The sequence below is a fragment of the Panthera leo genome, chromosome D3, assembly GCF_018350215.1.
Source record: "Panthera leo isolate Ple1 chromosome D3, P.leo_Ple1_pat1.1, whole genome shotgun sequence".
Lineage (NCBI taxonomy): Eukaryota > Metazoa > Chordata > Mammalia > Carnivora > Felidae > Panthera > Panthera leo.
Genome location: NC_056690.1, coordinates 57352142 through 57378215, shown reverse-complemented (window position 1 = coordinate 57378215; position 26074 = coordinate 57352142). Strand labels below are relative to the sequence as shown.

Below are 26074 nucleotides of genomic sequence, written 5' to 3'. Positions count from 1 at the left end.
ACCTGAAAATATCCTTGTTTAAATTTATTCCTGTGTTTTATTATTTTTTGTTATTGTAAGTGGGATTGTTTTACTAATTTCATTTTCAGATTGTTTATTGCTAGTATGTAGAACATAGAACTACAACTGATTTTTGTGTATTCACCTTAGTCTTGTTTTTTTGCTGAATTAATTTAAAAATTATTTAAAATGTTTATTTCTTTTTGAGAGAGAAAGAGAGACAGAGCATGAACAGGGAAGGGGCACAGAGAGAGGGAGACACAGAATCCAAGGCAGGCTCCCAACTTCACGTTGTCAACACGGAGCCCGATGTAGGACTCAACCTCACCAACCATGAGATCTTCATCTGAGTGGAAGTTGGATGCTTAACCTACTGAGCCACCCAGATGCCCCCTGATGAATTAATTTATTAGCTCCAGTGCTTTGGTGGATTCCTTAGGTTTTTTTTTTTTTTTTTTTTTTTTTAGGATTTTCTTATGTGTAAGATCATGTCCTCTGTAAATAGAAATAATTTTATCTCTTCTTTTACAATTTGGATACCTTGTATTTCTCTTTATTGCCTAATTGCTATGGCTAGAACTTCCAGTATAATGTTGAACAGAAGGTGGCAAAAATTTATATACTTGTCTTGTCCCTGATCTTAGGAGGAAAGCTTTCAGTCTTTCATCGAGTATAATGTTAGCTGTGGGCTTTCCCATACATTTTATTATGCTATATATATAACATTATATATGTATTATTATTATATAATATTATGTTCAGAGAGTTCCCTTTTATTCCTGCTTTGATGAGGTTTTTTTTTTTAATCATGAAAGTATGCTGGATTTTTGTCAAAAATTTTTGTTTTTTCACCAATTAAAATGATCACGTGTTTTTTTCTTCATTCTTTTAAATTAAAAAAAATTTTTAATGTTTATTTATTTTTGAGAGAGAGAGATGGGGGGTTGGAGAGGGGCAGAGAGAGAGGGAGACACAGAATCTGAAGCAGGCTCCAGGCTCTGAGCTATTAGCACAGAGCCTGACAAGGGGCTCAAACCCACAAACTGCAAGATCATGACCTGAGCCAAAGTCAAATGCTTAACCGAGTAAGTCACCCAGGTTCCCTACCTTCATTCTTTTAATATGATGTATAATATTGATTGGATTTTGTATTTGAACTACCCTTGCATTCTTGGAATAAATCCTACTTGGTCATGATGTATAATCCTTTTAATAGGATGATGGATTGGGTTTGGTAGTATTTTGTTAAGGATTTTTGCTTCCATATTCATAAGTGATATTGGTCTAGTCTCTCCTTGCAACAATCTTCTTTTTTTTTTTAAGTTGAAGGAGCGCATCTGTTTGTTACTTAGTGGCCATTCCAAGAAAGCCAAAGATAGTTTTGTCTTTAATTTTTTTTTTAAGTTCATTCATTTTTGAGAGAAAGAGAGAGACAGAGCACGAGTGGGAAGGGCAGAGAGAGGGAGACACAGAATCTGAAGCTGTCAGCACAGAGCCTGATGTGGGGCTTGAACTCACAAACTGGGAGATCATGACCTGAGCCAAAGTCGGATGCTTAATGGTTAGAGCCACACAGGCGCCCCAAGCCAAAGATAATTTATGGGGGGAAAATGCATCATTCTGATTTAAATTTTTTTTTTAATTTATTTTGAGAGAGAGAGAGAGAGAGAGAGAGAGAGAGAGAGACTGCAAACAGGGGAGGGATCTGAAGCGGCTCTGCGCTGAGAGCAGTGAGCCCCATGTGGGGCTCCAACTCACAAACCATGAGATCATGACCTGAGCCCAAGTTGGATGTTTAACCATTGAGCCGCCCAGGTGTCCCAACATTATTCTGAATTTGAGGCCTGTATTTGGAAAGGCAAATCAAGAAGTATAGTCAGAGGAGGGGTGCCTGGGTGGCTCAGTCAGTTAAGCATGACTTTGGCTCAGGTCATGATCTTTCTGCTTGTGAGTTTGAGCCCTACATAGGGCTCTATGCTGCCAGCACAGAGCCTGCTTCAGATCCTCTGACCACCTCCTCTCTGCCCCTCCCCTGCTTGTCTCTAGCTCTCTCAAAATACATAAATAAACTTAAAAAAAAAAGAAAGTGACATAATTTGAAGGTTTTTTTTTTAAAGAAGTATAGTCAGAGTATATTATGAAAACAAGTTATAATTATCTAAGGGCATATGCAGTTACAGCCAATATTTTTAAAACACAGCAATAAGTACCAATGTCAGTAAATATAGAACTAACAGCTTAGTGTGGAAAGCCATGTCACATACATGTACAGAATACTGTAGAAGTTCAGAGCAGGAACAGCCAAATCAGACCAAGGACTAAGGCAGACGGAAGAGTTGGTGCTTTTACTGGGTCACTGAGAGCAAAATCTCGCTGGAGAGAGAACAGATAAACTATATAAGCATACATAACATAGATTAGTAGTGTAAGTGCTAAAGAAGGCATTCAAATCAGTAAAGGAACTTTTTACATGCATTGAACTGGCTGGGAAGGAAAAGAAGGTGGAATTTAAGATGGTCTTTAAATTTCAGGTAGAATTGAGGTAGAGAAGGAGGGAGTGGGAAGAATCAGAATTTTAGGTAAAGACATAATTTGGGAGATGATATGTAGGAATTCTGGTGGCTGAACGAGAATAGTGTAGAAGATACACTGAGGTCTCAGAAGACAGGTAAGTTAAACCTGAACAAAGTGAAGGCTAAAAACTAGACTAAGTAGATTGGAAAAACAAAGGATGTACAATAGGGAAAGACAAGAGTGTAGAGACAGGAATAGACCTAGGAGTGAGAGGAAGAGAAAGAAGTCATCTCACCTTTTGAGGTATGGCAGAACCTCAAGCTGTAGTAACATTAAAAATGGGGGGGGGGGGGGGGGCACTTGGGTGGCTTAGTCGGTTGAGCATATGACTTCGGTTCAGGTCATGATCTCACAGTTCCTGGGTTTAAGCCCTGCGTTGGGCTCTGTGCTGACAGCTCAGAGACTGGAGCCTGCCTCATATTCTGTGTGTGTCTCTCTCTCTCCCCCTCCCCCACTTGTGCTCTGTCTCTGTCTCTCAAAAATAAATGCTATTTTTTTTTAATGGGAAAGATAAACTATACTTACGATCAAACAAACAAAAAATGTATTTGATGCCCAGTTGGTGCAAAATTCTTGAACACTGCTTCTCAAAAGATAAGAATTCCTGTGTTTTTTTATGTATCTTTCTAGAAGTTTGTATTAATATTTAGAATGTGACAGTACCTGTTTCTTTTGTGAACTATTGTAGTACTATGTCAAAACGTATGGATTTGTCACACATCATGTCATTTGTCATATGTCAAAATGCTAGATTAATTATGGGATTTCTTTTTTTTTTTATTTTTTTACATTTATTTATTTTTGAGAGACAGAGAGACAGAGCACAAGTGGGGAGGGGCAGAGAGAGGAGACAGAATCTGAAGCAGGCTCCAGGCTCTGAGCTGTCAGCACAGAACCCGACAAGGGGCTTGATCTCACAAGCTGTGAGATCATGACCTGAGCCGCAGTTGGGCACTCAACCAACTGAGCCACCCAGGCGCCCCAATTATGGGATTTCTGAAATTAGTTTTTAATTATACAAGGAATATGTGAAACCATTCTTGTAAAAAAATGAAAACAATAGAAACCTAGCTTAAGGACTCCGATTCTGATCCTCCCTTTGACACCACTATTAATGTAGTGTATATTCTTCCAGACTTTTTGCCCTGCATTTACATACTTATGAATTCATATAAAATATACACTTTTATATTAAAAAAACAAATGTTATACTGTATTTTCCCCCAGGAACTTAAAAAAAAAAAAAACCCTCCAATTCACCACTGGATTTATTAATCTTTTGAACTGCTGCATGTACTCTGTAATATGCAGTATTACAATTTTTAGCCATCTATCTGTTGTGAATGTCCCATCTCTTTAGGGTTAGTAAGCCTGACAAGAAACTAGCATACAGCTCCTTGGGCAAGCATGCGATTTCCCTAGCACTGAGGGCAATTAGCGAAAGTGCAGGGTCACAGGGAAATTGTAATTTTAAAATGTAATTATCACGCCAAATAGTCTTCCAAATTGGCTATGCCAATTCACGCCTATGTAGATATTTTTAATCACTCCTTTCTTGGCAGTTTTAACCCACGAGGGTTCCAGACTGGGCAAACCCCACTCCGCCCCAGCCTGGCCCAAGCGGCACGCCCCCACATGCCTCCCTAGCGCCAGTTTTGGCCCCGCCCTTCCGCTCAGAGGACCGGCCGCTTGGCCTCGCCTCTTCCGTGGGCGGGGCGTGGGTCGGCCGTGACGTCACTGCCGGCCGGACGCCATCTTGCTGGTTTGCGGCCGGTCTTGGATGTGGCGGCAGCAGTGGTGAGGGCGTGGGGAAGGGTGGGGTGAGGGGGCGAGGCCGCGGCGCGGGCGGCGAAACTCTCCTCCCCTCAGCCCCACCGCGTGGGACGGCGTGAACGCGGTGTCGGAGGGATGTCAGCCTTCTCTGAGGCGGCGCTGGAGAAGAAGCTGTCGGAGTTGAGCAACTCGCAGCAGAGCGTGCAGACCTTGTCCCTGTGGCTCATCCACCACCGCAAGCACTCCCGGCCCATCGTCACCGTGTGGGAGCGGGAGCTGCGTAAAGGTGAGTCGCCCCGCCACCCGGCCTGTTCCCTGGTGCCGCCGGGACCCCCCTCCCCGCGAGCTCCACTTCCCCAGCGACCCCAGCTCCCCGCTGCCCGGCACCGCCCTACCCAGCGTGCCCGGCTTCCTGGCGTCGGTGGTCCGCCGGCTAGGAGGAGCGGCGTGCACTGCGCTTCCCGCAGAACCTGCGGTTAGTAGGTATTGTTGCATAAGGAATGAAGGATCAAAACAAAACACAACTCCTTCTGATTTAACACAGAGGCCGTAGCCAGGAACTCAGGACTCTGCCTCTAATTAGGGCCAGAAATTCAGGCAGTCAGGTATCTTTTTCATTCTGTGGGTTATAATGGAGGGTAAGGGTGAAAAAAGGGAAGTGGAAAGGAAAAGATTGGCGTGCGGATGGGAGTTAATTCCATCATTTCTATAACGCATCAACTCAGTCTTGAAAAATTAATAGAGGAATCGGAATTTTAGAATTGGGGAATGTGAAATTGCATCCATGCCTGATGCAGTGAAGGAGCCCTGAATTTGTAGATTTTAGAGGACTAGCATTCGGTGAATTTATTATTAATTTCTGGATTGCGGTTGCCTCACCTGAAAATGAGGGAGTTACATTGAGTCACCTAAAGTCTTTTCTTGCTCCATGATTATGTACTTTCAGGGCAGCATGTTTGTTTTGCAAAACATCAGTCCTGTAAATGAAGTTAACTTTTTTGAGCAGTAGTCTGCTCTCGCTAAAATACTCAGAATCATTTCACTTCTGCAGAGCGACTTTATCTGTAAGAACTGATTGTCAGTGAGACTAAATCATTTGCTTAGAGTCTGGGTTTTAACCGTAATTCTTAATTCATTGCGTCGAAAGAATGTGCGCTTCTCGTTATTGCTTCAGACATTCTCATGTATCGATATGCTGGTTATTTATTAATTAGGGGTTTTAACAGCCATTATTAATCAAAATGGATGCTTGTTTACTGACCTATATGAAAGCTGTATCATGTGATGTATTAACATGGGAGCTAAAATGTGGCATTGGCTATAGGGAATGGAAACAAACTGTCCTTTTCTTGTGTATTTGCTTGTGGTTAATCTCTTAAGAGAAATGGACCTTGGAGTGAGGTTTTTCAGTTCATATGTGTGTCTCTGTATTGGTGCTCAGGGAGGAATTCATCTTCTGTGAGTGACCAGAAAGGTTTGAGAAACATAAGATATAAAGATCTGGAAAATAGCTGAACTCTGAGAAGGAAGTAGTTGTCTTTGCTCCTATACTTTACTAGATTTCGAAATAAGCAAAAGGCTTATACTTTTTTGGGGGTTAGGGAAGAGTATTAGAAACACATAATCAGTAAAGGATTGGTACCCAGACTATCTTAAGAACTACCACAAAGCAATAGAAAAATGGCAGTACTATTAAAGGTGTCCCATGAGCAGAAACCTGAAAGGCCAATGAATGATACTTAATCTTACTGATAAGGAAAGAATAAACCAATGAGGTACCACTTTATACCCTTCAGTTTGCAAGAATTGGTGAAGATGAAAAAAAAAAAAGAATTGGTGAAGATGGGGAGAAACAGGAACTCTCCTACACTACTGGTTGAAGTGTAAAAAGGAGATAAACTCCATGACTTCCTAATGAAGTTGAAGGTATATATCCTTTGACCTAGCAGTTCTTCTAGGAATGTGTCTTAGAAACTAATACATGTCCTCAAGGAGTTATGTTTATTGTAGCTTCTTAGTAACAAAATTAGAAACAGCTGTGGGTGAATATATTGAAACATTCATGGAATATAATACGGACCAGCAGTTTTCCTGAACAGACTAGAGCTCCATGAAACAACATCACTGAATTAAAAAAACAACAAACAAGCAAAATGTTGAGCTAAGAAAGCAAGGTGCAGACCAGTATGCCATCTGGTAAAGTTTGAAAACATGCAGGAACAATACTCTGCTTCGTTCACAGATACCTGTAGTTACAGTTAGAAAAACATGCATAGTGATGATTAACATCACGTTGCAAGATAGTGCTTACCATAAGGGAGAGAGGAAGTGAAAATGGATCTGTGGTATCTTACATTTCGTATTTTTTTTAAATCATTTGATACCTGTGGGAAAGTGATAAGATGTGCTATTAACTGGGCTTGGGGTTATTTCCATATGTTTAAACGATTTATAATTAGACAAAAATTGAAGGCATATAAATAGATACTGTAGGAGGAGAGTGGTGTTGGGTGATGATGGTGATGATGGTAATGATGGTAATGGTGGTAATGGTGATGATGATCATGCTGCTGCTGCTGCAGTTTTGTTTGGTTTTGCATTATCTGCCAGAAGTTTCCTTTCCTTGACATGACTGTACCTTTGTAGGGTAGAGCCTTTGTGTTCCCCCACCTTTGCAGTGTTTTGCTCATCAACTTTATTTTTTTTTAGTGTTTATTTTTGAGAGGAGAGAGAGAGAGAGAGAGAGTTTGTGTGCGCACGCATGCGCGCAAGTTGGGGAGGGGCAGAGAGAGAGAGAGAGAGACACACACACACAGATTTCAAAATAGTCTCCAGGCTCTGAGCTGTTAGCACAGAGCCTGACGTGGGGGTCGAACTGATGAAGTGAGGAATCATGATCTGAGCCGAAGTTGGACTCTTAACTGACTGAGCCACCGCAGCATCCCTCCTCATCAGCTTTAGGATCCTCCATGGCCTGTAGCATAATGATAAGGCGAATGGTTAACTGAATATCAGCATTGTTTTATCTTACCATCTTACTGTGATATTGTGAATCCTCACATAATCTCTATAAAATAAATATTTATAAAAGGAATTGGTCAAATTTGAAATAAAGAAATCAATAAGTAAAATCAGTAGAACATTTTGTATTAAGCTTGGCATTCTTTAGTTTCTTGAAGTGATTAAAGAAGACAAATGTGACATGGGTAGGAAAAATTACTGTTCAAAATGTAAGAATCAGGTAAAATGGTAATGTCACACATGGTAATTATCCAGTTATGAAGATTTCCTTTTTTGTTCTACCTTCCTTATTTTTGCCTCTTTTAAAGAATTTCTGGGGTGGGGACAAAAAAAGAATTTCTGTTTGCAGGTATATATCCCAAGGCCTTTATGAAGACTATAAAGTAGCCATATTTTTCCCTGAGAAATGTGATAGAGTGTAACCAAAAAACGTAAGGATTTTGTTGTTTTCTAACTGCTTTATTGAGATATAATTAACGTATCATACAATCACTCATTTAAAGTGTATAGTTCAGTGGTTTTTAGTGTATCGTAAAGTTGTGAGACCACCACCATAGTCAATTTTAAAACATTTTCATCACCCAGAAAGAAACCCTGTGCCTTTTAGCCATTATCCCCCAAACCCCTCCACTTTCCCTAGCCTTAGGCATCCATTAGTTTGTGTTGTCTATAGATTTGCCTATTCTTAGCATTTCACATAGTGGAAGTATACAACATGTCATCCTTTGTGCTTGATTTCCTTTGATTAGTATAATGTTTTCCAGGCTCATCTGTGTTGTAGCATTTTTCATTCCTTTTCATGGCCAAATAATAATCCATTATATGGATTTATCCATTGATCAGTTGATAAGACATTTGGTTATTTATGCTTTTTGCTATTATGAGTAATATTGCTATGAACGTTTGCATACAGGTTTTTGTGTGAATGTTTTTTCATTTTTTTGAATATATACCTATGGGTGGAATTGCTAGGTCATACAGAAACTCTATGTTTAACCTTCTGAGGAACTGCCAGACTTTTCCACAGTGACTGCTTCATATACTCCTACCAGCAGTGTATGAGGATCCAATTTTTCTACACCTTTGTCAGCACTTGTATTACCTGTCTTTTTTGTAGCCATCCTATTGGGTTGTAAAGTATGATTGTGGTTTTCATATGTATTTTCCTGATGGCTAAGGATATTGAGCACATTTACATGTGCTTAAGGCTATTTGTATGTTGACTTTGGAGAAATGTTTGTTCAGATTCTTGCCCATTTTTACATTTTTTTAAAATGTTTTTTTATTTTTGAAAGGGGGGAAGGGAAGGGCAGAGAGAGACACACACACAGAGAATTCCAAGCAGGCTCTAGGCTCTGAGATGTCAGCACAGAGCCTGACACAGGCTGGGCTTGAACTTATGAACTGTGAGATCATGACCTGAGCTGAAGTTGGACACCTAACCGACTGAGCCACCCAGGTGCCCCAAATTGATTTCATGTTAATGTAAAATAACATTTAGTAAAAGATAACGATTTCCTAAAAATATTAAGGATTGGAGTGATTTACATTTTTGCAAATCTTTGTATCTCTTTTTTTTTTTTTTTTTTTTAATGTTTATTTATTTTTGAGACAATGTGAGAGAGTAAGTGCAAGCAGTGGAGGGGCAAACAGAGGGAGACACAGAATCTGAAGTGGGCTCCAGGCTTTGAGCTGTCAGCACAGAGCCCGACATGGGGCTAGAAGTCACAAACCATGAGATCGTGACCTGAGCTGAAGTTGGACACTTAACCGACTGAGCCACCCAAGCACCCCTAAGATACATATTTTTTAATGTTTATTTATTTTGAGAGAGAGAGAATCTCAAGCAGGCTCCATGCTCAGTATGGAGCTGGACTCGGGGCTTGATCGCACAAATTGTGAGATCATGACCTGAGCTGCAATCAAGAGTTGGACACTTAACGGACTGAGCCACCCGTGTGCCCATAAGATATTTGAAATTTTTATGTTTATAAAATGCGTTAGGAGGATTATAATGAATTATTTAGTTACCTTGCTGGCTTCTAGGTCATTTGGTCATTTTTGGTTCTGTAGCATAACTCTTGGCTGCTCTCAGGTACCTAGAATCTTCTTTTTATAATTTTTCCTTAGTCCCTTCTTTAATAACTGAGAAATTAAGTAAAAATTTTACTGTGCTTACATTAGATGCTTGGACTTTCCAGGTGTATTAAAAAATACACAGATATATCTTAGTAACAACATGCACATAATGTAAAATTCAAAAGCCAAAAAAGGTTATAAAGAGGGGTAAGACTCCTTCCGATTATTCTTCTCTTCTTTACCCACAGATTTTCCCCACCTAGAATCAATTTAACAGTTTATATATTTTTCCAGAATTTTCTATGTATATACAGTCATATATGTAATTTTTTTCTTTCTTGTTTAGACAAATGGTAGAGTATTACATAGACCAACATGTAGACTTTGCTTTGCTTTGCTTCCTTTTAATATATCTTTCAGATTGTTGCATATTGATAAAAATGGTGTTGCTTCATTAAAAAAAAAATACTGCATTGTATTCTGTTTTTTGGACGCATCAAAATTTATAACTGTTTCTTTATTGATGAACATATAGGATGGGTCTGTTTTTAATATTAATATTTATATATTAATTTTTGTTACTAAATATTCTAGTGTTTTTCTTAATGGTTTCAGCCGACTTAAGACACCATAATAGAGGGGCCCCCTGGTTGGCTCAGTCAGTTAAGCGTCTGACTTCGGCTCAGGTCATGATCTCACGGTCTGTGAGTTCGAGCCCTGCGGTCGGGCTCTGTGCTGTCAGTTCAGAGCCTGGAGCCTTCTTTGGATTCTGTCTCCCTCTCTCTCTGCCCCTACCCCCCCCCCCCCCCCCCCATGCTCTGTGTCTCAAAATATGAATAAATGTTAAAAAAAAATTTTTTTTAAAGTAATTTCATTAAAAAAAAAAAAAGAGAGACCATGATAGAAATGGTTAGGCCTTAGTGTATTGTACCATTTTTTTTAATGTTTATTTATTTTTGAGAGAGAGAGAGAGAGAGCGCGCGAGCATGAGTGGAGGAAGGGCAGAGAGAGAGACAATCTGAAGCAGGCTCCAGACTACAAGTCAGCACAGAGCCTGGTGCGGGGCTCGAACTCACAAACTGTGAGATCATGACCTTTTCAGTTTATATATTAGCTTAAAGAGAATTCACATCTTTTTAATGGTAAATCATTTTAGGCTGAGAATCATGCTGTCTTACTCTAAATGTATTTATTATAATTCTTTAAATAAGTGGTTCTCAAGCTTGTTTATATATCAGTTCTTGATATTTATAAAGGTTTGTAAAGACTATTGTGCAGTGCACCCTTAACTTTAGAATAATTTTGTGCTAAATGTATCTTGTTTAATTCTAGTACAGACTAACAGAAGGATGTGTCAAAGGATTAAGCCACATTACACAGAAAGACTTAAAACTGAAAAAATATTTTTTGCAAATTGAGAAAATGGCTTGCCTTAGTTGATTTTTGTGATGGCATGCTTTGGTCTAGCTCAGGGAACATCAATCTGCTTCAAGAGCGTGGCTTAAAATCCTCATCTACTCAACAGTGTTTGTTTCATTAGTATTTGTACAAATCGTACTGTGTACTGTATTCTGTTTTATATATTACTTTTTAAAATAACTGAAATTTATTTGGGTAGTCAAGGACCATATTTTTGCTTATCAGAAAATTCAGTTTTCTTAGCAGAGTATCATGAATTATTATCTTTAACAGCACTTAATGATGGTTAATTTTATGTGTCATGCCGACTGGGCCACGAGGCAGCTAGATATTGGGTCATACAGTATGTTTGTGAAGTAATTTCTGGAAATTTAACATTTGAATGTATAGACTGAGTAAAGCAGATTGCCCTCCTTTAATGTGAGTTGACCTCTGTCAGTTGGAGGCCTGAATTAAAAAAGGCTGACCTTCCTGTAAGTAAGAGGGAACTCTTCCTGCCTGACTGTTCTTTCTTGCCTTTGGACTCACACTGAAACATGGACTCTTCCTGGGTCTGGAGCTGCTTGCAGACGGGACCCACGGGACCTAGCTGCAGATCTTGGGACTTGTCAGCGTCTATAATCTTATAAGCTACTTCCTTTTAATATTATAATCTCTTTATATGTATATACACACATATTTTATTGGTTATGTTTCTCTGGAGGACCCTCATAACATAGCAGCTTTATCTGGATTTACTACGATTTCATTAGTAAATCAACTATATTAATTGTGGATTTAATCCAAATAAGTCCCTGTTTGAGAATTTTTAAAAAGCAGTTGATATGCTATAACTAACATATAGCACATAGAAAACTCTTCATGACTAAAAATAATTTCATTTTATGTGTTTATAATTTGGTGCTTTAGATGTTAAGTGATGGTAGAAACATCAATATGCTGATCACACTTAGTGATCCCTTTTTTTAGCCCCTGTTTCAATGTTACTGAATGGTATTTCTTGAGCACTACAAACTCACCGTGCACAAAACAACCCTTTATGTCATCTTTCCCCACTCTCATCCCACTGTTTTTTTGGTTTTGTTTTGTTTTGTTTTTTTTTGGGGGGGGGCTTTCCTGTTCCAGTGAAAGACATTACTGTCCACCAGTTGCCTAAGCTCAGAACTTTAAGTTTGGCTTGGCCCCTTTCCATACGTGCCTCACCTTGAGCTATTTTGTTGCTATTTTAGCACTATCTCTACTGCCCAAGTCCTCATCTTTCACTAACACCCTTGCAATAGCCTCCCATCTAATTTCCTTGTGTTTAGTCTCTTCAGCCATCTGCTTGTCCTCCTTACCAGTGTTAGCATAGAATTACCATATGACCCAGTAATTCCACTTGTAGGTATATGTTCAAAGAGTTGAAATATTCAAGGATTCAAACATATATTTTACAAGACTGCTTATAGCAGTGCTATTCAGAGTACCAAAAGGTGGAACAACCTGAATGTCCATCAATGGATGAATGAATTTATATGGTGCAGTGGAATTCATGCAGTAGGATAGTATTCAGCCAGTAAATAAAAAGGAATGAAGGGCTAATTCTGCCACATTGTGAATGAACCTCAAAAACATGTGAAGTGAAAGAAACCAGAGACAAAAGGTAACATTTTATGATTGTATTCATATGAAATATTCAGAAGAGATAAATCCACAGAGATAGAAAGTGGTTGTCAGGAGCTGGGAGGAGGGGAGGAATGGAAAATGGACGACTTTAATGGGTATGAGGTCATCTGGGGGCATGACAAAAATGTTTTGGAACTAAATACTGTATAGGTGATGGTTGTGGAACTTTATGAATGCACTAACTGCTGCTGAATTAGATACTTTAATGTGGTTAATTTTGTTATGTAATTTCCTAAAAAAAAAAAAGTCCTATAAACACCTTACACTTTTATGTGTCTCTGTGCTTTTATATACTCTGTTTCTATTTCTACTCTGTCTCTTAGCCTCTAAGCTCTGGTGTCTACCTACTCCTCTCTGCAGCTTCCCCTAGTCCCCAGGAAGAGTTAATTGTCCATTTATAGTCCCTAATGCTTTTTTGGGAATAAAAATTCCAGTTAACATCCTAAATTTATAATGATCTAGTTTGAATTGATACTAACTTTTCTTCAATAGCATACAAAAACTGTTCCTATAGAGCTGTCTCCCCCCCCCTTTGTTATTACTGTCACAAGTTACATCTTTGTAAGTTGTGTGCCCATTAAAAGACTTAAAATTGCTGTTCTATATATTTGTCTTTTAAGTCATATAGGAAACAAAAAGAGGGTTACAGATTAAAACATCAATTAATACTGGCTTTTATATTTAATTATATAGTTACCTTTACTGATGATCTTTATTTATATTCTTCTAGTTACTATCTAACATCCTTTCATTTCAGGCTGCCGGAGTCTTTTTACCATTTCTTGTAGGACAGATCTGCTAGTGACAAAATCCCTCAGCTGTTGTTTAGGTTAATATGTCTTATTTTCTCCTTTGTATTGAAAGATAGTTTTGCCAGATTTCTTTCAGTATTTTTTGGCATCTTTTGGCCTCCATAGTTTCTGATAAGTTGGCTGTCCTTGTTACTCAGTCTTATTGAGTCTCTTTTGTGCGTGAAAGTGAGTCATTTCTTGCTGTTTTCATAATTCTTTGCCTTAAAGTTTGATTCTGTGTCTCAGTGTGGGTCTCTTTGAGTTTATCCTACTTCGAGTTCATTGAAATCCTTGGATTTGTAGATTCATGTCTTTCCTAGATTTGGGGACATTTTTGGCCATTGTTTCTTCAGATATTCTTTATGCACCCTCCTCCCTTCTGGGATTCTTGTAATGTGTGTGTTTGTTGTATTGATGGTGTGCCACAGAACCCTAAGGTTCTGTTCATTTTTCTTCATTCTTTTTCTTTCTGTTCTCCACACTCCCATTTCAGTGGTCTTCTTTCAAATTTGTTGGGTCTCCCAACTCTGACATCAAGTACTTGCTACTGCTATTCTTATACTACTAATTGTACTGTATTTTAATGGTTCTGTGTTGAGTTTCCTATTGCTAGAGGACTGAGCCTATTTCTTCGTTGCCTCAGAATCTAGCATGAAGTAAAATACGTGATGAGTTAATGAATGTTGGAAAGTGTGTAGAATCTGAGATTTTTAGAGCTTGGAAGGAGTATTAATGTTTTGCTTTTAAACAGTTTCTTTTAAAGATAGTGCCTGATTTAGGAACTTCCAGCATTTTAAGACAAATAATGAATTCCAGTTATGAATATTTCCCTTAATGAGAAAAACTTGGAAAATTTCCACCATTTTCAGTCTGTCATACTGTTCTGCTTTTCCCATATTTATCAGTTCTTAGGGTAGTGGTTCTTAAAGTGTGGTCAGTGAATCACCAAGACCCTTTTAGGGAATGTATGAGTCCACAAGGTAAAAATTATTTTTGTAATACTTCTAAGATATTTTCCCCCTTTTTACTGTGTTGACGTCAGTGTAAAAAGCAGGTGTGGGTGAAAACGGTTAGTGCCTAAATATTAATAAAGGTAGAGGGACCATTCTACTGAAATTCATTGTATCTTTCACATGACATTCACAGCTGAAAAGTGTATCACATTCCTGACTGCTTATCAAAGCAGCGCACACTACTAATTTTGTTGTATCTTGACCCTTGAGTGCATGACTCTGTGTGTGTGCACACACGTGCACATTTCTTTATTGTGGTAAAGTATATGTAACATAAAATTTAATGTTTTAATGTTTTTTCTTGGTTATATTAATATACACTTACCATTTTAACCATTTTTTAAATGTGCAGTTCAGTGGCACTGTGTATTTTCACATTGTTTTGCAACTGGCATCATCATCCATCCTAGACCTTTTCTCAGCAGGGAAGGGGCAGAGAGAGGGAGACAGAAAATCTCAAGCAGGCTCCACGCTGTCACCACAGAGCCCCATGTGGGTCTTGAACCCACGAACCATGAGATCATGACCAGAACTGAAACCAAGTCAGATGCTTAACCAGCTGAGCCATCCAGACGCCCCTGAATTTTGCTTTTGATATCAAGTTTAAGAGCTTTGCTTGGCCCTGTATTTTGAAGATTTCTTCTACATTTTGTTCTAAAATGTTTATATAGTTTTACATTTAAGTCCATGATGCCTTTTCAGTCGATTTTTGTGGAAGGGGTGAAATTTAGGTCAAGGTTCAGTTTTTGTATGTGGATGTTCAGAATCTCCAGTACAGTTTGTTCAAAGGCTGTCTTTCTTTCATTGAATTACTTCTGCATCTTTGTTAAAATTGACTTGGGCTTATTTGTATGCATCTTTTTCTGGGTTCTCTATTCTATTGATCCGTGTGTCTTTTCCTGTACCAATAAATATCACACATAGTCTTTATTATAACTATGTAATAAATCTTGAAATTGAGTAAACTTATTCTATATTTTTCAAAATTATTATAGCTATTCTAGTTCCTTTGTTCTTCTGTATAGACTTTAAAATATTCTTGTCTATATCAATAAAAATTATTTTGATGGGATTTTGATAAGGGTTCTTTAATCTTGTATATCAGTGTAGGGAGAATTGGCCTTTATTACTCTGAGTCTTCCAATCTATAAACATGGCATATCTTCCCCTTTCTTTACTATCTGTGCAGAGCCTGCTTGGGATTCTCTATTTCTCTGACCCTACCCCACTTGCGTGTGCACTCTTTCTCTTTTCCAAAAATAAATAAGCTTTAAAAAAAGTATTTATCTTGTTTTGTGTGACCTTGCTGAACATACTTATTAGCTGTAGGAGTTTTTTTGGTAGGTTTCCTTGGGATTTTCTGTGTAGACAGTCATGTCATCTGCAAATGGGTATGGTTTTATTTTTTCATCTTTGACCTCTGTGGTTTTTTCTTTTTCTTACCTTATTGAACTTGCTGGCATGTCAGGCACAGTGTTGAATAAGAATGATGAGTGGACATCCTTGTCTTTTTCCTTAGTGGGTAAGCAGTGTTTTCACCATTACGTATAGTGTTAGCTGTAGTTTTATTTTTAGATTCTGTATCCAGTTGAGGAACTTCCTCTCTGTTCCTGGTTTTTGAGAGATACTAAAATAAAATGTTGGTGAAATTTGTCAAAAGCCTTTTTTGCATCAATTTGATCAAGTGATTTATTTTCCTTAGCCTGTTAATATGGTGCATTATGTTGATCAGTTTTCAAATCTTGAACCAGCTGTGCATCCCTACAATAGATCCCACTTGTTTGTGGTTGTTAATTCTTTACGTATATATATAGCTGAATTCTGTTTGCTTAATTTTGTTAAGGGTATTTACATCTGTATTCAGGAGGACTGTTGGTCTACAGTGTGTGTGTGTGTGTGTGTGTGTGTGCGTGCGTGTGCGCGCGCGCGCATGCACATGTGTGTCTTGTTTTGAAATCAGAGTAGCACTAACTTCATAAAATGAATTGAGGTTTGTTCCCCTATTTTCTGGAAGAGGTGTAGAATTTTTAAAATTCTTCTTTAAATGCTTGGTAGAATTATTTGGCAGAAACTATCTGGATCCGGAAAGTTCTTTTTTGGGAGTTAAAAAGTTGCATAGTCAATTTTATTAATTGTTACAGGGCTGTTTAGGTTTTCTATATATTTTCTGTATATTCATATATTTGGTTTTCTGTATATTTTCTGTATATTCATATATTTGGTGAGTTTGCAGTGGTTTGTGTTTTTCTTGAGGAACTATAGTCCATTTTTTCTAAGTGTCAAATTTATGTGTCCAGGGTTTTTCATTGTTTGCCCTTACTATCCTAATTGTCCTTTCAATACCAGTGGTAATCCTCATATTGAAAATTTGTGTTTTCCCTTTTTTCCTTTGTCATTCTTGGTAGAAGTTTATCATTTGAATTCATATTTTCAAGGAAGCAGCTCTTTGATGCTCAACATTACTAATCATTAGGAAAATGCAACTCAAAACCACAATGAGATATCACCTTACACTTGTTAGAATGGCCATCATCAAAAAGAGAAATGATGGAGAGGATGTGGAGGAAAGGGAACCCTTGTGTCCTGTTGGTGGGATTATAATCTGGTACAGTTACTATGGAATTAAAAATAAATTAAATAATTAAAATTGGAGGGGTGCCTGGGTGGCTCAGTTGGTTAAGCATCTGACTTCAGCTCAGGTCATGATCTCACCACTCATGAGTTCAAGTCCCTCATCGGGCTTTGTCCTGACAGCTCAGAGCCTGGAGTCTGCTTCAGGTTCTGTGTCTCCCTCTCTCTCTGCCCCTCTCCTGCGCGCACTTTCTTTTTCTCAAAAATAAACGTTAAAAATTTTTTTTGAAAGAAAGAAAATTAAAATTGGAATTAAAATAGATTTAAAACTTAAAAAATAAAACTGCCATATGACACATCAGTTCCCCTTCTGGAATATATCCAAAGGAAATGAAAATGCCAACTTGAAAAGCTGTCTGCACCCCCATGTTAATAATATCAGCATTATTTACAATCGCCAAGACAAGGAAACTACCTAAGTGTTTATCATCAGATGAATGGATAAACAAATTGTTTTATATATACACAATAGAATATTATTCATCCATAAAAAATGAGGAAATGCTGCCTCTTGTAACATGGATGGACCTGGAGGGCTTTATGCTAAGTGAGATAAGTCAGAGAAAGACAAATACTATATGATCTTATTTATATGTTAACAAACAAACCCAGATTCAGCAAAAAGAGATCATTCGGGGCGTGGTTACCACAGGTGGGAATGTGGGAAGGGGCATTGTAAGGAGATGATCAAAAGGTACAAACTTCCAGTTACAAGGTAAATAAGTACTAGGGATATAATGTACAACATGGTGACTGTAATTAACCTTGCTGTGTTATATAAATCAAAGTTATTAAGAGTAAGTCCTAAGAGTTCTCATCCTATGGAGAAAAAATATTTTTTTTGCAACTGTATGTGATGATGGATGTTAAAACTTATTGTAGTAAGCATTTCACAGTACAAGTCCATCCATTGTGCAACACACCTTAAACTTGATGTACAATGATGTATGTCAATTAAATCTCAATAAAACTGGTGGAGAAAATAGCTCTTTGTTTCACTGATTTTTTTTCCCTCTAGTTTTCTTTTCAGTTTCATTAATTTCTGCTTTTACTTTTATTTCCCCATTCTGTTTCCTTGGGTTAATTTTGCTCTTATTATTCTGTGTTTTTGAGGTGAGAGTTTAGATTAGTGATTTGGGACTTGTTCATTTTTTCCATTATATGCATTTAGTGCTAAAAGTTTCTCAGCCCTGCTTCAGCTTTATCCCACAAATTTTGATACGATGTCTGTTCAGTTTATTTGCATATGTTAATTGAAGTGTTCTTATGATGGATACCTTAAAATAATTCTCATACCTTTGTCATTGTGGCGTTAGCATCTATTGATTGTCCTTTTTCATTCAGTTTCACATCCCCCTGGTTCTTGGTATAATGAGTGATATTTGATTGATTCATACTTTTCTTTTTAAGAGAAGGTGCGTGCCTGTGCAAATGGGAGGAGTGGAGGAAGGGGAGAGGGAGGGAGAGAGGGAGAATCTCAAACAGGCTCCATGCCCAACTTGGAGCCAACTCAGGGCTTGATCTCACAAGTGTGAGATCATGACCTAGGCCAAAATCAAGAGTCACACACTTAACCGACTGAGCCACTCAGGTGCCCCGATTCATAATTTTTTGTATGTATTATGTTTTGAAACTCTGGACTTTATGTAATCCTGTTTTATCTGGATTTCTATGACATTAACCCATCAGGGGAAGGTTAGGTACTCTTTGTTACTGCTGAGTGCAAGTGAGAGTTTGGCTGACACCACAGAGTAAGGGGTTTAGGAATGTGTGGTGTTAGTATTGCTGGGCCATGGTGAAAATCCTGACTCTTCACTGGCACATCCCAGGGGGAGTGCCTTCTTACCCCTGGGTAAGGGTGGAAGTCCAGGCCTTTCTAACTTTGCCTTCTCTGACACCACTCTTGAGAGGTGTTAGTCTCTATATCACAGCCTGGTTTCCTACTTAACCTTTGCTGGTATGGATGTGAGTGGGGCACTGTTTTGTGTTTTTGGTTTTCCCCTGTCATGTTTGGCTGGAGTAGATTGGTTATTGTCTGAAAGTTTTCTGTCTTTCTAGGCTGTCCTTTTCTTGGTCCTTTGGCTGGAATGAGAAAGTTTGTGTTGGAACTCTTTATGTCTGCACCTGTTAGGATTTCTGGGTTGCTGACTTTTTCAACTCCCAATTTGAGATAAAGGCAAAAAGAAAACCCCGAGAGCTCATTTTGTATTGTTCTTTGGGTTGCAAGGTCCCTAGCCTGTCTGCTGCCTTTTTTCTTCTTATATTTGTTTTAGTTATAATGCCCAGGATTTATAGTTGTACTTTCCAAGAAAAATAGGGAAAACTACATCTGCTCTTATCTTCCTGGAAGCAGATGTTCCCTACAAAACTGGTCTTTATATTGGAACTGGGACACATCAGTTTTACTGGTATTTTTACTAGTATTTTCTTGTCTGAGATATTATAAGATACTTTCTGGTTTGCATCTGGTATTAGTATTTTAATAAGCTTATTTTAATATAACTGCTAAACAGTTCTACTTTTTATTGTTTTAAAACACACACTTGTAAAATTTAAAACAGCACAGTAGTATGTAAATTGCTAAGTAAAAATGTATTGCAAAGAGGCCAGTTATCCCCAAATTAATTTATAAGTTCAGGGCAGTTTATAAGAAATGTGTTCTTTTACAAGACATTTTACAAGGCAAGGTCTTTTATAAGACCTCTAAATCTAGGGGCACCTGGGTGGCTGAGTTGGTTGAGCATCTGACTTCGGCTCAGGTCATGAGCTTGCTATTCGTGAGGTCAAGCCCTGTACCGGGCTCTGTGCTGACAGCTTGGAGCCTGGAGCCTTCTTCAGATTCTGTGTCCCCCTCTCTCTCCACCCCACCCCTGCTTGTGCTCTGTCTCCCTCTGTCTTTCAAAAATGAATAAACATAAAAAGGTTTAAAAAAAAAAAAAAAAAGACCTCTAAATCTAGAGGTCATTGGGAAAAGTAAATGTGGAGGAACAGCCAAGGCAATTTTTAATTTTTGTTTTGTGAATTTTGACAGTTTTGAAGGGAAAACAGTAATGGAGGTATTGTGCACAGACTGTGAAGGCACTGAAGGTAGAAGAGTGTGATGTTGATAACAGAAATAAAAATATATGTGGAAGGAACAGACCAGAGATTTATGAGGAAACCCATTTTATGTAGTAATTTGGTAATCATTAATTTGGTAAAGTAAGCACTTTAAATTCATGCGGAAAAGGCTAGAATATGAAATGATTCTTAGGTTTCTACTTGATACCATATATAAAGTTAAAGATACAACACTGAAAAAAAAAATCACCTGTGGAATCCTGTAAGGAAAACATGTTTATAGTTATTTCTAGTCTTGCACTGTGCAAAGATTTTCTAAATAAGGTCCAAGAGGTCTTGTAGGAAATAGATTTGGCTAATAAAATTATAAAATCATTGAATATGGAAAATACCAAATTTCAGTGCCTAGTTATAAGGAAATAGTCAGTGCATATATTTTTTAATACAAATATAATTAACATACAGTGTTACAGGTTTACAGTCTGATGATTCAGTAATTCTATATATTTCTCTGTGCTCATCGAAATAAGTGTACTCTTAATCCCTTTTATCTATTTCATCTACCCACCCACTCTCTTCCCCTTGGCAATCATCAGTTTGTTCTCTGTATTTATAAGTTTGGTTTTGTGTTTGTCTCTTTTTTTCTTTGTTTCTTAAATTCCATATATGAGTGAAATCATATGGTATTTTTCTTTCTCTGACTTATTTAATTTAGGAGTATACTCTCTGGGTCCATCTGTGTTGCGAATGGCAAGATTTTATCCTTTTTTTATGGCTGAATAATACTCCATAGTGTATCCATCATCTTTATCCACTCATCCACCAGTGAACACTTGGGTTGCTCCCATATCTTGGCTATTGTAAATAATGCTGCAATAAACATAGGGGTGCGTAGATCTTTTTGAATTAGTGCTTTTGTTTTCTTTGGGTAAATACCCCCGTATTGTTTTCCACAGTGGCTGTGAGAATTCCACAATATTATTTTTAAAACGTTATTCTTAAAGGAGCAAAAAATTTTTAGTCTCCATCCTACTGTAGTGGCATAATGTGAACAAACCATATAGTGTGTATTCTAACAGAACTCTTCCATTTGACAGTGTCCTTTATAGTGGTCTGATGGTTCAGGATGAAGTTTGTTCTTTTTAAGATTTAAAAAAATTCATTTGTTGCATATATCAAAATAAAAAAATTTAAAGTTACTTCAGGAACTTGAATTGATTTTAACCTATTAGACTGGGAAAGATGTCCATTTGTTTGGGTGTAGGTGGAGGTGTGCCTGTTTGTTTGTTTGTTTTTACCAAACATTGAAATAGGAGAGACCATTGATAAATACACCTACCGGACAAAGTCATATTGGTGGAGGAGCACTGAGTCAGCACTACCCAAAAGGCGTTTTCAGCATGTAGGTTCAAGTTAATTGTTTAATATACCAACACATGAGTTGTTGGTAACTCTTGACACACACGCCTCCCCAAATTACTTCTTGGTCTTCCCTCAAAGTAGGTCTGTCTGTTGTGTGTTTGTGTTTGTGTGAATATGTATAACTTAACACTACGTCTGAGATGTCTGTTTGAGATAATTTTGCATATCAGTATGTAAATATCTCATTTTTGAACAGTTGTAGGATATTGGATTATATGGATATAGCATGATTTATTTAGTTATCTTTTTCTTGTTGTTGTCATGAGTGTCCTTAATTATTTCTGTGTGCATTTATGAGAATATATCCATAGGGTAAATTCCTAGACATGAAATTTGCAGGGTCAGGGGATTGTGTGTTTACATTTTTCATCGATACTGCCAAATGATTTTTCTGAGAGGTTGCAGTAATTTATTTATTAACCACCAATGTCTGAAGTTGTCTAAAGGTGATAATCTTACTCATGCTTTTGCCAACTTTAGTGTCAGACTTCCATCTTGGTCATTTTAATAGGTGGAAAATGATGTTGGTTTTAATTGCTTAGTATTTGTGTTTCTTTGACCTTTCCATTCATACTAGCCCATTTTTCTATAGGTTATTGATTTGTGAGAACTCTAGAATGGAGGGGGAGATAAAAATATTTGAATTCAATACATTGAAAATAAGCAAGATTAGCTAGATCTGTAAGAAAGTTTGTCTTTCATAATCTGAATTTGAAGTTGAGGTTTATGAGAGCAGTGTGATTTAATTATTTCCTTGTTCCCATCTTCTGTTATGTTGGGCAAGGTAAAGACCAGGAGCCAACTTAGTAGAACAGATAATTAAAGGCACAGGTCTAGGCCAAAAGTTATTTAGTAAATAGCTGAACAAATTTTGAATCGACTGCTGGGCTTGATTCCATAGATTGGTAGATGAGAGTGACAGTTGTTGCTTTCAATGGAACTTAGTTGTGTTGGGAAGCATTAGATTAAATAAAAATGATATCTTTGGGATTAAGTGTTCAAAGTAAAGTATGGGGTGCTCCGAGAGCATATCAGAGTTGCCTGACCTGTGTGTACTAGGTGGTCAAGGGAAACCAGAAGAACTTATTAACTGAGGTCTAAAGGATGGGTAGGAGTTGGGGAAGTTAGAGGAGGCATTGTATTGGGCATGAAGAGAGTAGTATAGATGGCAGAGACAGACATTTTTGGGCCTTTGGTTCATATTAAGGATTTAAAATATTATCTGGAGAATAATAGAAAATCTTTGAAGGATTTTAAAGCAAAGGGTGGGCTGCCAAAAATCTGAGGCACTGTGGCAATGGTGCAGGAATACGCTGGCTTTATCCACCTTGTTTTTCACCCACCTCAGCTGTTAAGCAGCCAGCTGCAGCTGGTCCTGTCTGGGACAGAATCCATTCAGGAATCACCTGTGGATTATACAGTTTCTGTGACAAAGAAAATTAGTTTCTGCCATATAACCAACTATTTATCTATATGAGCATGTCTTCTAGTCTGTAGTGATAATCAGTTTACCAGGGAAATAAATGAGGCTGTCCAACAGTCAGTAGTAAGTCTTTAATAGAATTTTATTTCAAGGTAATGGCTTTTCTTCTAATTTCTTTCTGTAAGACCTATAGTAATGCTCATTGGTGTGTGTGTGTGTGTGTGTGTGTGTGTATTCAGTTATTTTTTTGTTTAGAGAGAGAATATGAGAGCAGGGGAGGGACAGACGGAGAGAGAATCTTAAGCAGGCTTCATGCTCAGTGTAATGCCCCACGTGATCCCACGAATGACTTGAGGCGAAGCCAAGTCTGATGCTCCACCCACTGAGTCACCAGACACCCATTTATTCAGTTTTTTTGCTGCTTCTCCCATTAATAGGGCTTCCTCTGTAAAGTGTTCTTGTGTTAATAGGTAACACAGTAAAATTTTAGCTATTTGTTGTATTTATTGGCATTATTATCTGTGATTTTAAATTTCAGTCCCTGTAAAAACATGGGTGATTAAATTATATTATAATATTCTGTATTATGTCAAAATGAATAGGTATATGGTTTGTACAGTGTAAGAAAATAAGTAATGTTGTTGGTTCCTGATTATGAGTAAGTAAAACTGAATTCTGAACTGATTATGAATTAGTGAAACTAGGTGAAATTTATGTAGTACTTTGACTAATTAAGTTTGTTTCATATTTATCTAATAGCCCAGACTCTTCTTTTTGAAGCCTTGTAGTTGATCTTTTTTTTCATTTGAATTATGTGAATTATGTAACTCTTTCTTACTTGTGTGACGAACTGAACTTGTATTGCCCTTTAGGGGATATGCTTAACATTTTAGGTAATATTATGTCCTCACATATTGGCCAGATTTTATTATTTTTATTTGTTTGTTTTGATGTACCTATTTACATACAAGGTCTGAGGAAAAGGGGCTATACTTAATACCCATAGTAGCTTAAAATTCACAGTTCAGACAGGTGAGATAGAAGAAAATGGTTCTTCACAATATAAATATTGATCGGTCTTTAATTGCTTATACTTTATTGGTGCAAATATAGCAGTACAGACACATACAGATACACTGGGACATAATATTGTATTTAAGATTGTTTCCAGTGTTTGTGTGATACATTGTCGGAGAGAAGGAATAAAGAAAGAGAACTTACATTTTTAGTGATGTGACGTATCACGTACCAGTTTATATAGAGCTTACAAGCTCTTGATTGAATAGGAAAGGTTATTTTTGATCTGTGCCCAGCATGGGACACTATTTAAATTGAATGGAAGATTTGGAAAATAAGGAGCCCTGTGACAGTAGAAATAAAGGAAGTGACTAGATCAGACTTGGTTTTAAGCCTTATTGTCAACAGTTTTTCTTTAAGGAATTATGAAATGGTTTGTTGCTCTTGCTGTTAATTTTGTATGCCTTAATAAAAATTTATGGCCCTGTTATTTTCAAATTATCAAAATTCACTTGAAAGTCATTTTTGTAATTTTCTTCTGGAATTGCTTGTTTTGATTAGTTCCTTTAGTTTAATTTGCTCTACATAAAGGTACACCTAGCTTTAAATGAAAGTAAATTTTTTCACTGAAAACTTGGAAAAGAGTATACATTACAGCAGTTTCTAGGTATGTCTCATATTTTAGCCTGGATTCCACAAGGGAAACAAAATGAAAATAATGTCTTGATATTTGTACCCCATACCAAATCCACGCTCCTGGTATGGTTTGTTTTTGGAATACACTGGGAACTGCAGTTTGAAATCTTGTGAATTTTTGCTTTAATGTATATTGTAGTAACTTTTCTGCATTAATTTTAAGAGATGGTAGCCCATGGATTTAAAAAATACTGTCAAATACACATTTTTTAATTTGCATAGTAAAGTACCCATAACAGAAGTTACCATTTTAACCATTTCTAAGTGTTTGGTTTATTGGTATTAAGTACATTCACACTGTTATGAAACCATCATCACGATCCATTTCCAAAACTGGAACTTCTCATCTTACCAAGCTGGAACTCTATACCTATTAAACAGTAACTCTCTATGCCTTTCTTCCCCCAGCCCCTGGCAATAACCATTGTACTCTCTGTCTCTGAATTTAACTATTCTAGGTACTTCATATAGCGGGACCATACAGTATTTGTCTTTTTGTGACTGACTTGTTTCACTTAACGTAATATCCTCTAGGTTCATTCATGTTGTAGCCTGTGTCAGGATGTCCTTTCTTCTTTCTTTCTTTTTCTTTTCTTTCTTTCTTTCTCTTTCTTTCTTTTTTCTTTCTCTTTCTTTCTTTCTTAAAAATTTTTTTTTAATGTTTATTTGTTTTTGACACAGAGACACAGCTTGAGCAGGGGAGGGACAGAGAGAGAGAGGGAGACACAGAATCTGAAGCAGGCTCCAGGCTCTGAGCTATCAGCACAGGGCCCAACGCGGGGCTTGAACTCGTGAACCGCGAGATCATGACCTGAAGTCGGCTGCTTAACTGACTGAGCCACCCAGGCGCCCCAGGATCCTTTCTTTTTAAGGCTGAATAATATTCCATTTGTATTGATGTACCACATTTTGTTCATTTATCTGTCCGTGGATACTTGGGTTGTTTCTACCTTTTGCTGTTGTGAATAATGCTGCTAACATTTTAAAATACTTTGATTGAGTTGCTCCTTGATCTTTTCCAAAGGTAACATTCTCTTTCATTTATAACATAGTCATGAGAGGCATAGTCCAGTTATTAAGAGGGAAGCTTGGGTGTTGGACTTTGGATTCAAATCCTGGCTGATCCCTTCCTGGATATTTCACTGTGGGCAATTAACCCTTTTGATGCCAATTTGTTAAACTGCCAAATGAAGGTAATAATGGTACCTCACATTCCTTGGATTAAATTAGGTATTAAATGTAAATTATACGTAAAGTGCCTAGCGTAGTGTGTAACACATAGTAAAAGTTTGCTGAATGTTACTGTTATTTAGGAAAAGGAGCCCATTGGTTCAGGTACCCATTCAAAGTACTGCAGATGCTCCCAATTGGGTAATAACACAAATTTGAATTTTTAAAATCATTTTGATGCTGAGAAGGCAAATACTTGGATTAAGTAATATTAACCTTTCCTTTGGGTAAGATTTTCTTTGGGCAGAGTTAGGTAAAAA

At 37.4% G+C, this 26074-nt stretch overlaps 1 protein-coding gene across 7 annotated transcripts in view; it reads left to right on the top strand.

Annotated features, from left to right (window-relative positions):
- Positions 1-4317: 4317 nt before the first annotated feature.
- The window catches only part of RPRD1A (regulation of nuclear pre-mRNA domain containing 1A), a 69780-nt gene continuing 48023 nt past the window's right edge, over positions 4318-26074 (top strand). For all 7 annotated transcript variants that reach the window (XR_006195034.1, XR_006195033.1, XR_006195032.1 and 4 more), the window contains exon 1: positions 4318-4633. Coding sequence is in view for 3 of the 7 variants with exons in the window: in XM_042909574.1 (XP_042765508.1) it covers positions 4483-4633 (151 nt within the window). In the remaining 4 variants the exon portion in view is untranslated. The remainder of the gene's footprint in view (positions 4634-26074) is intronic.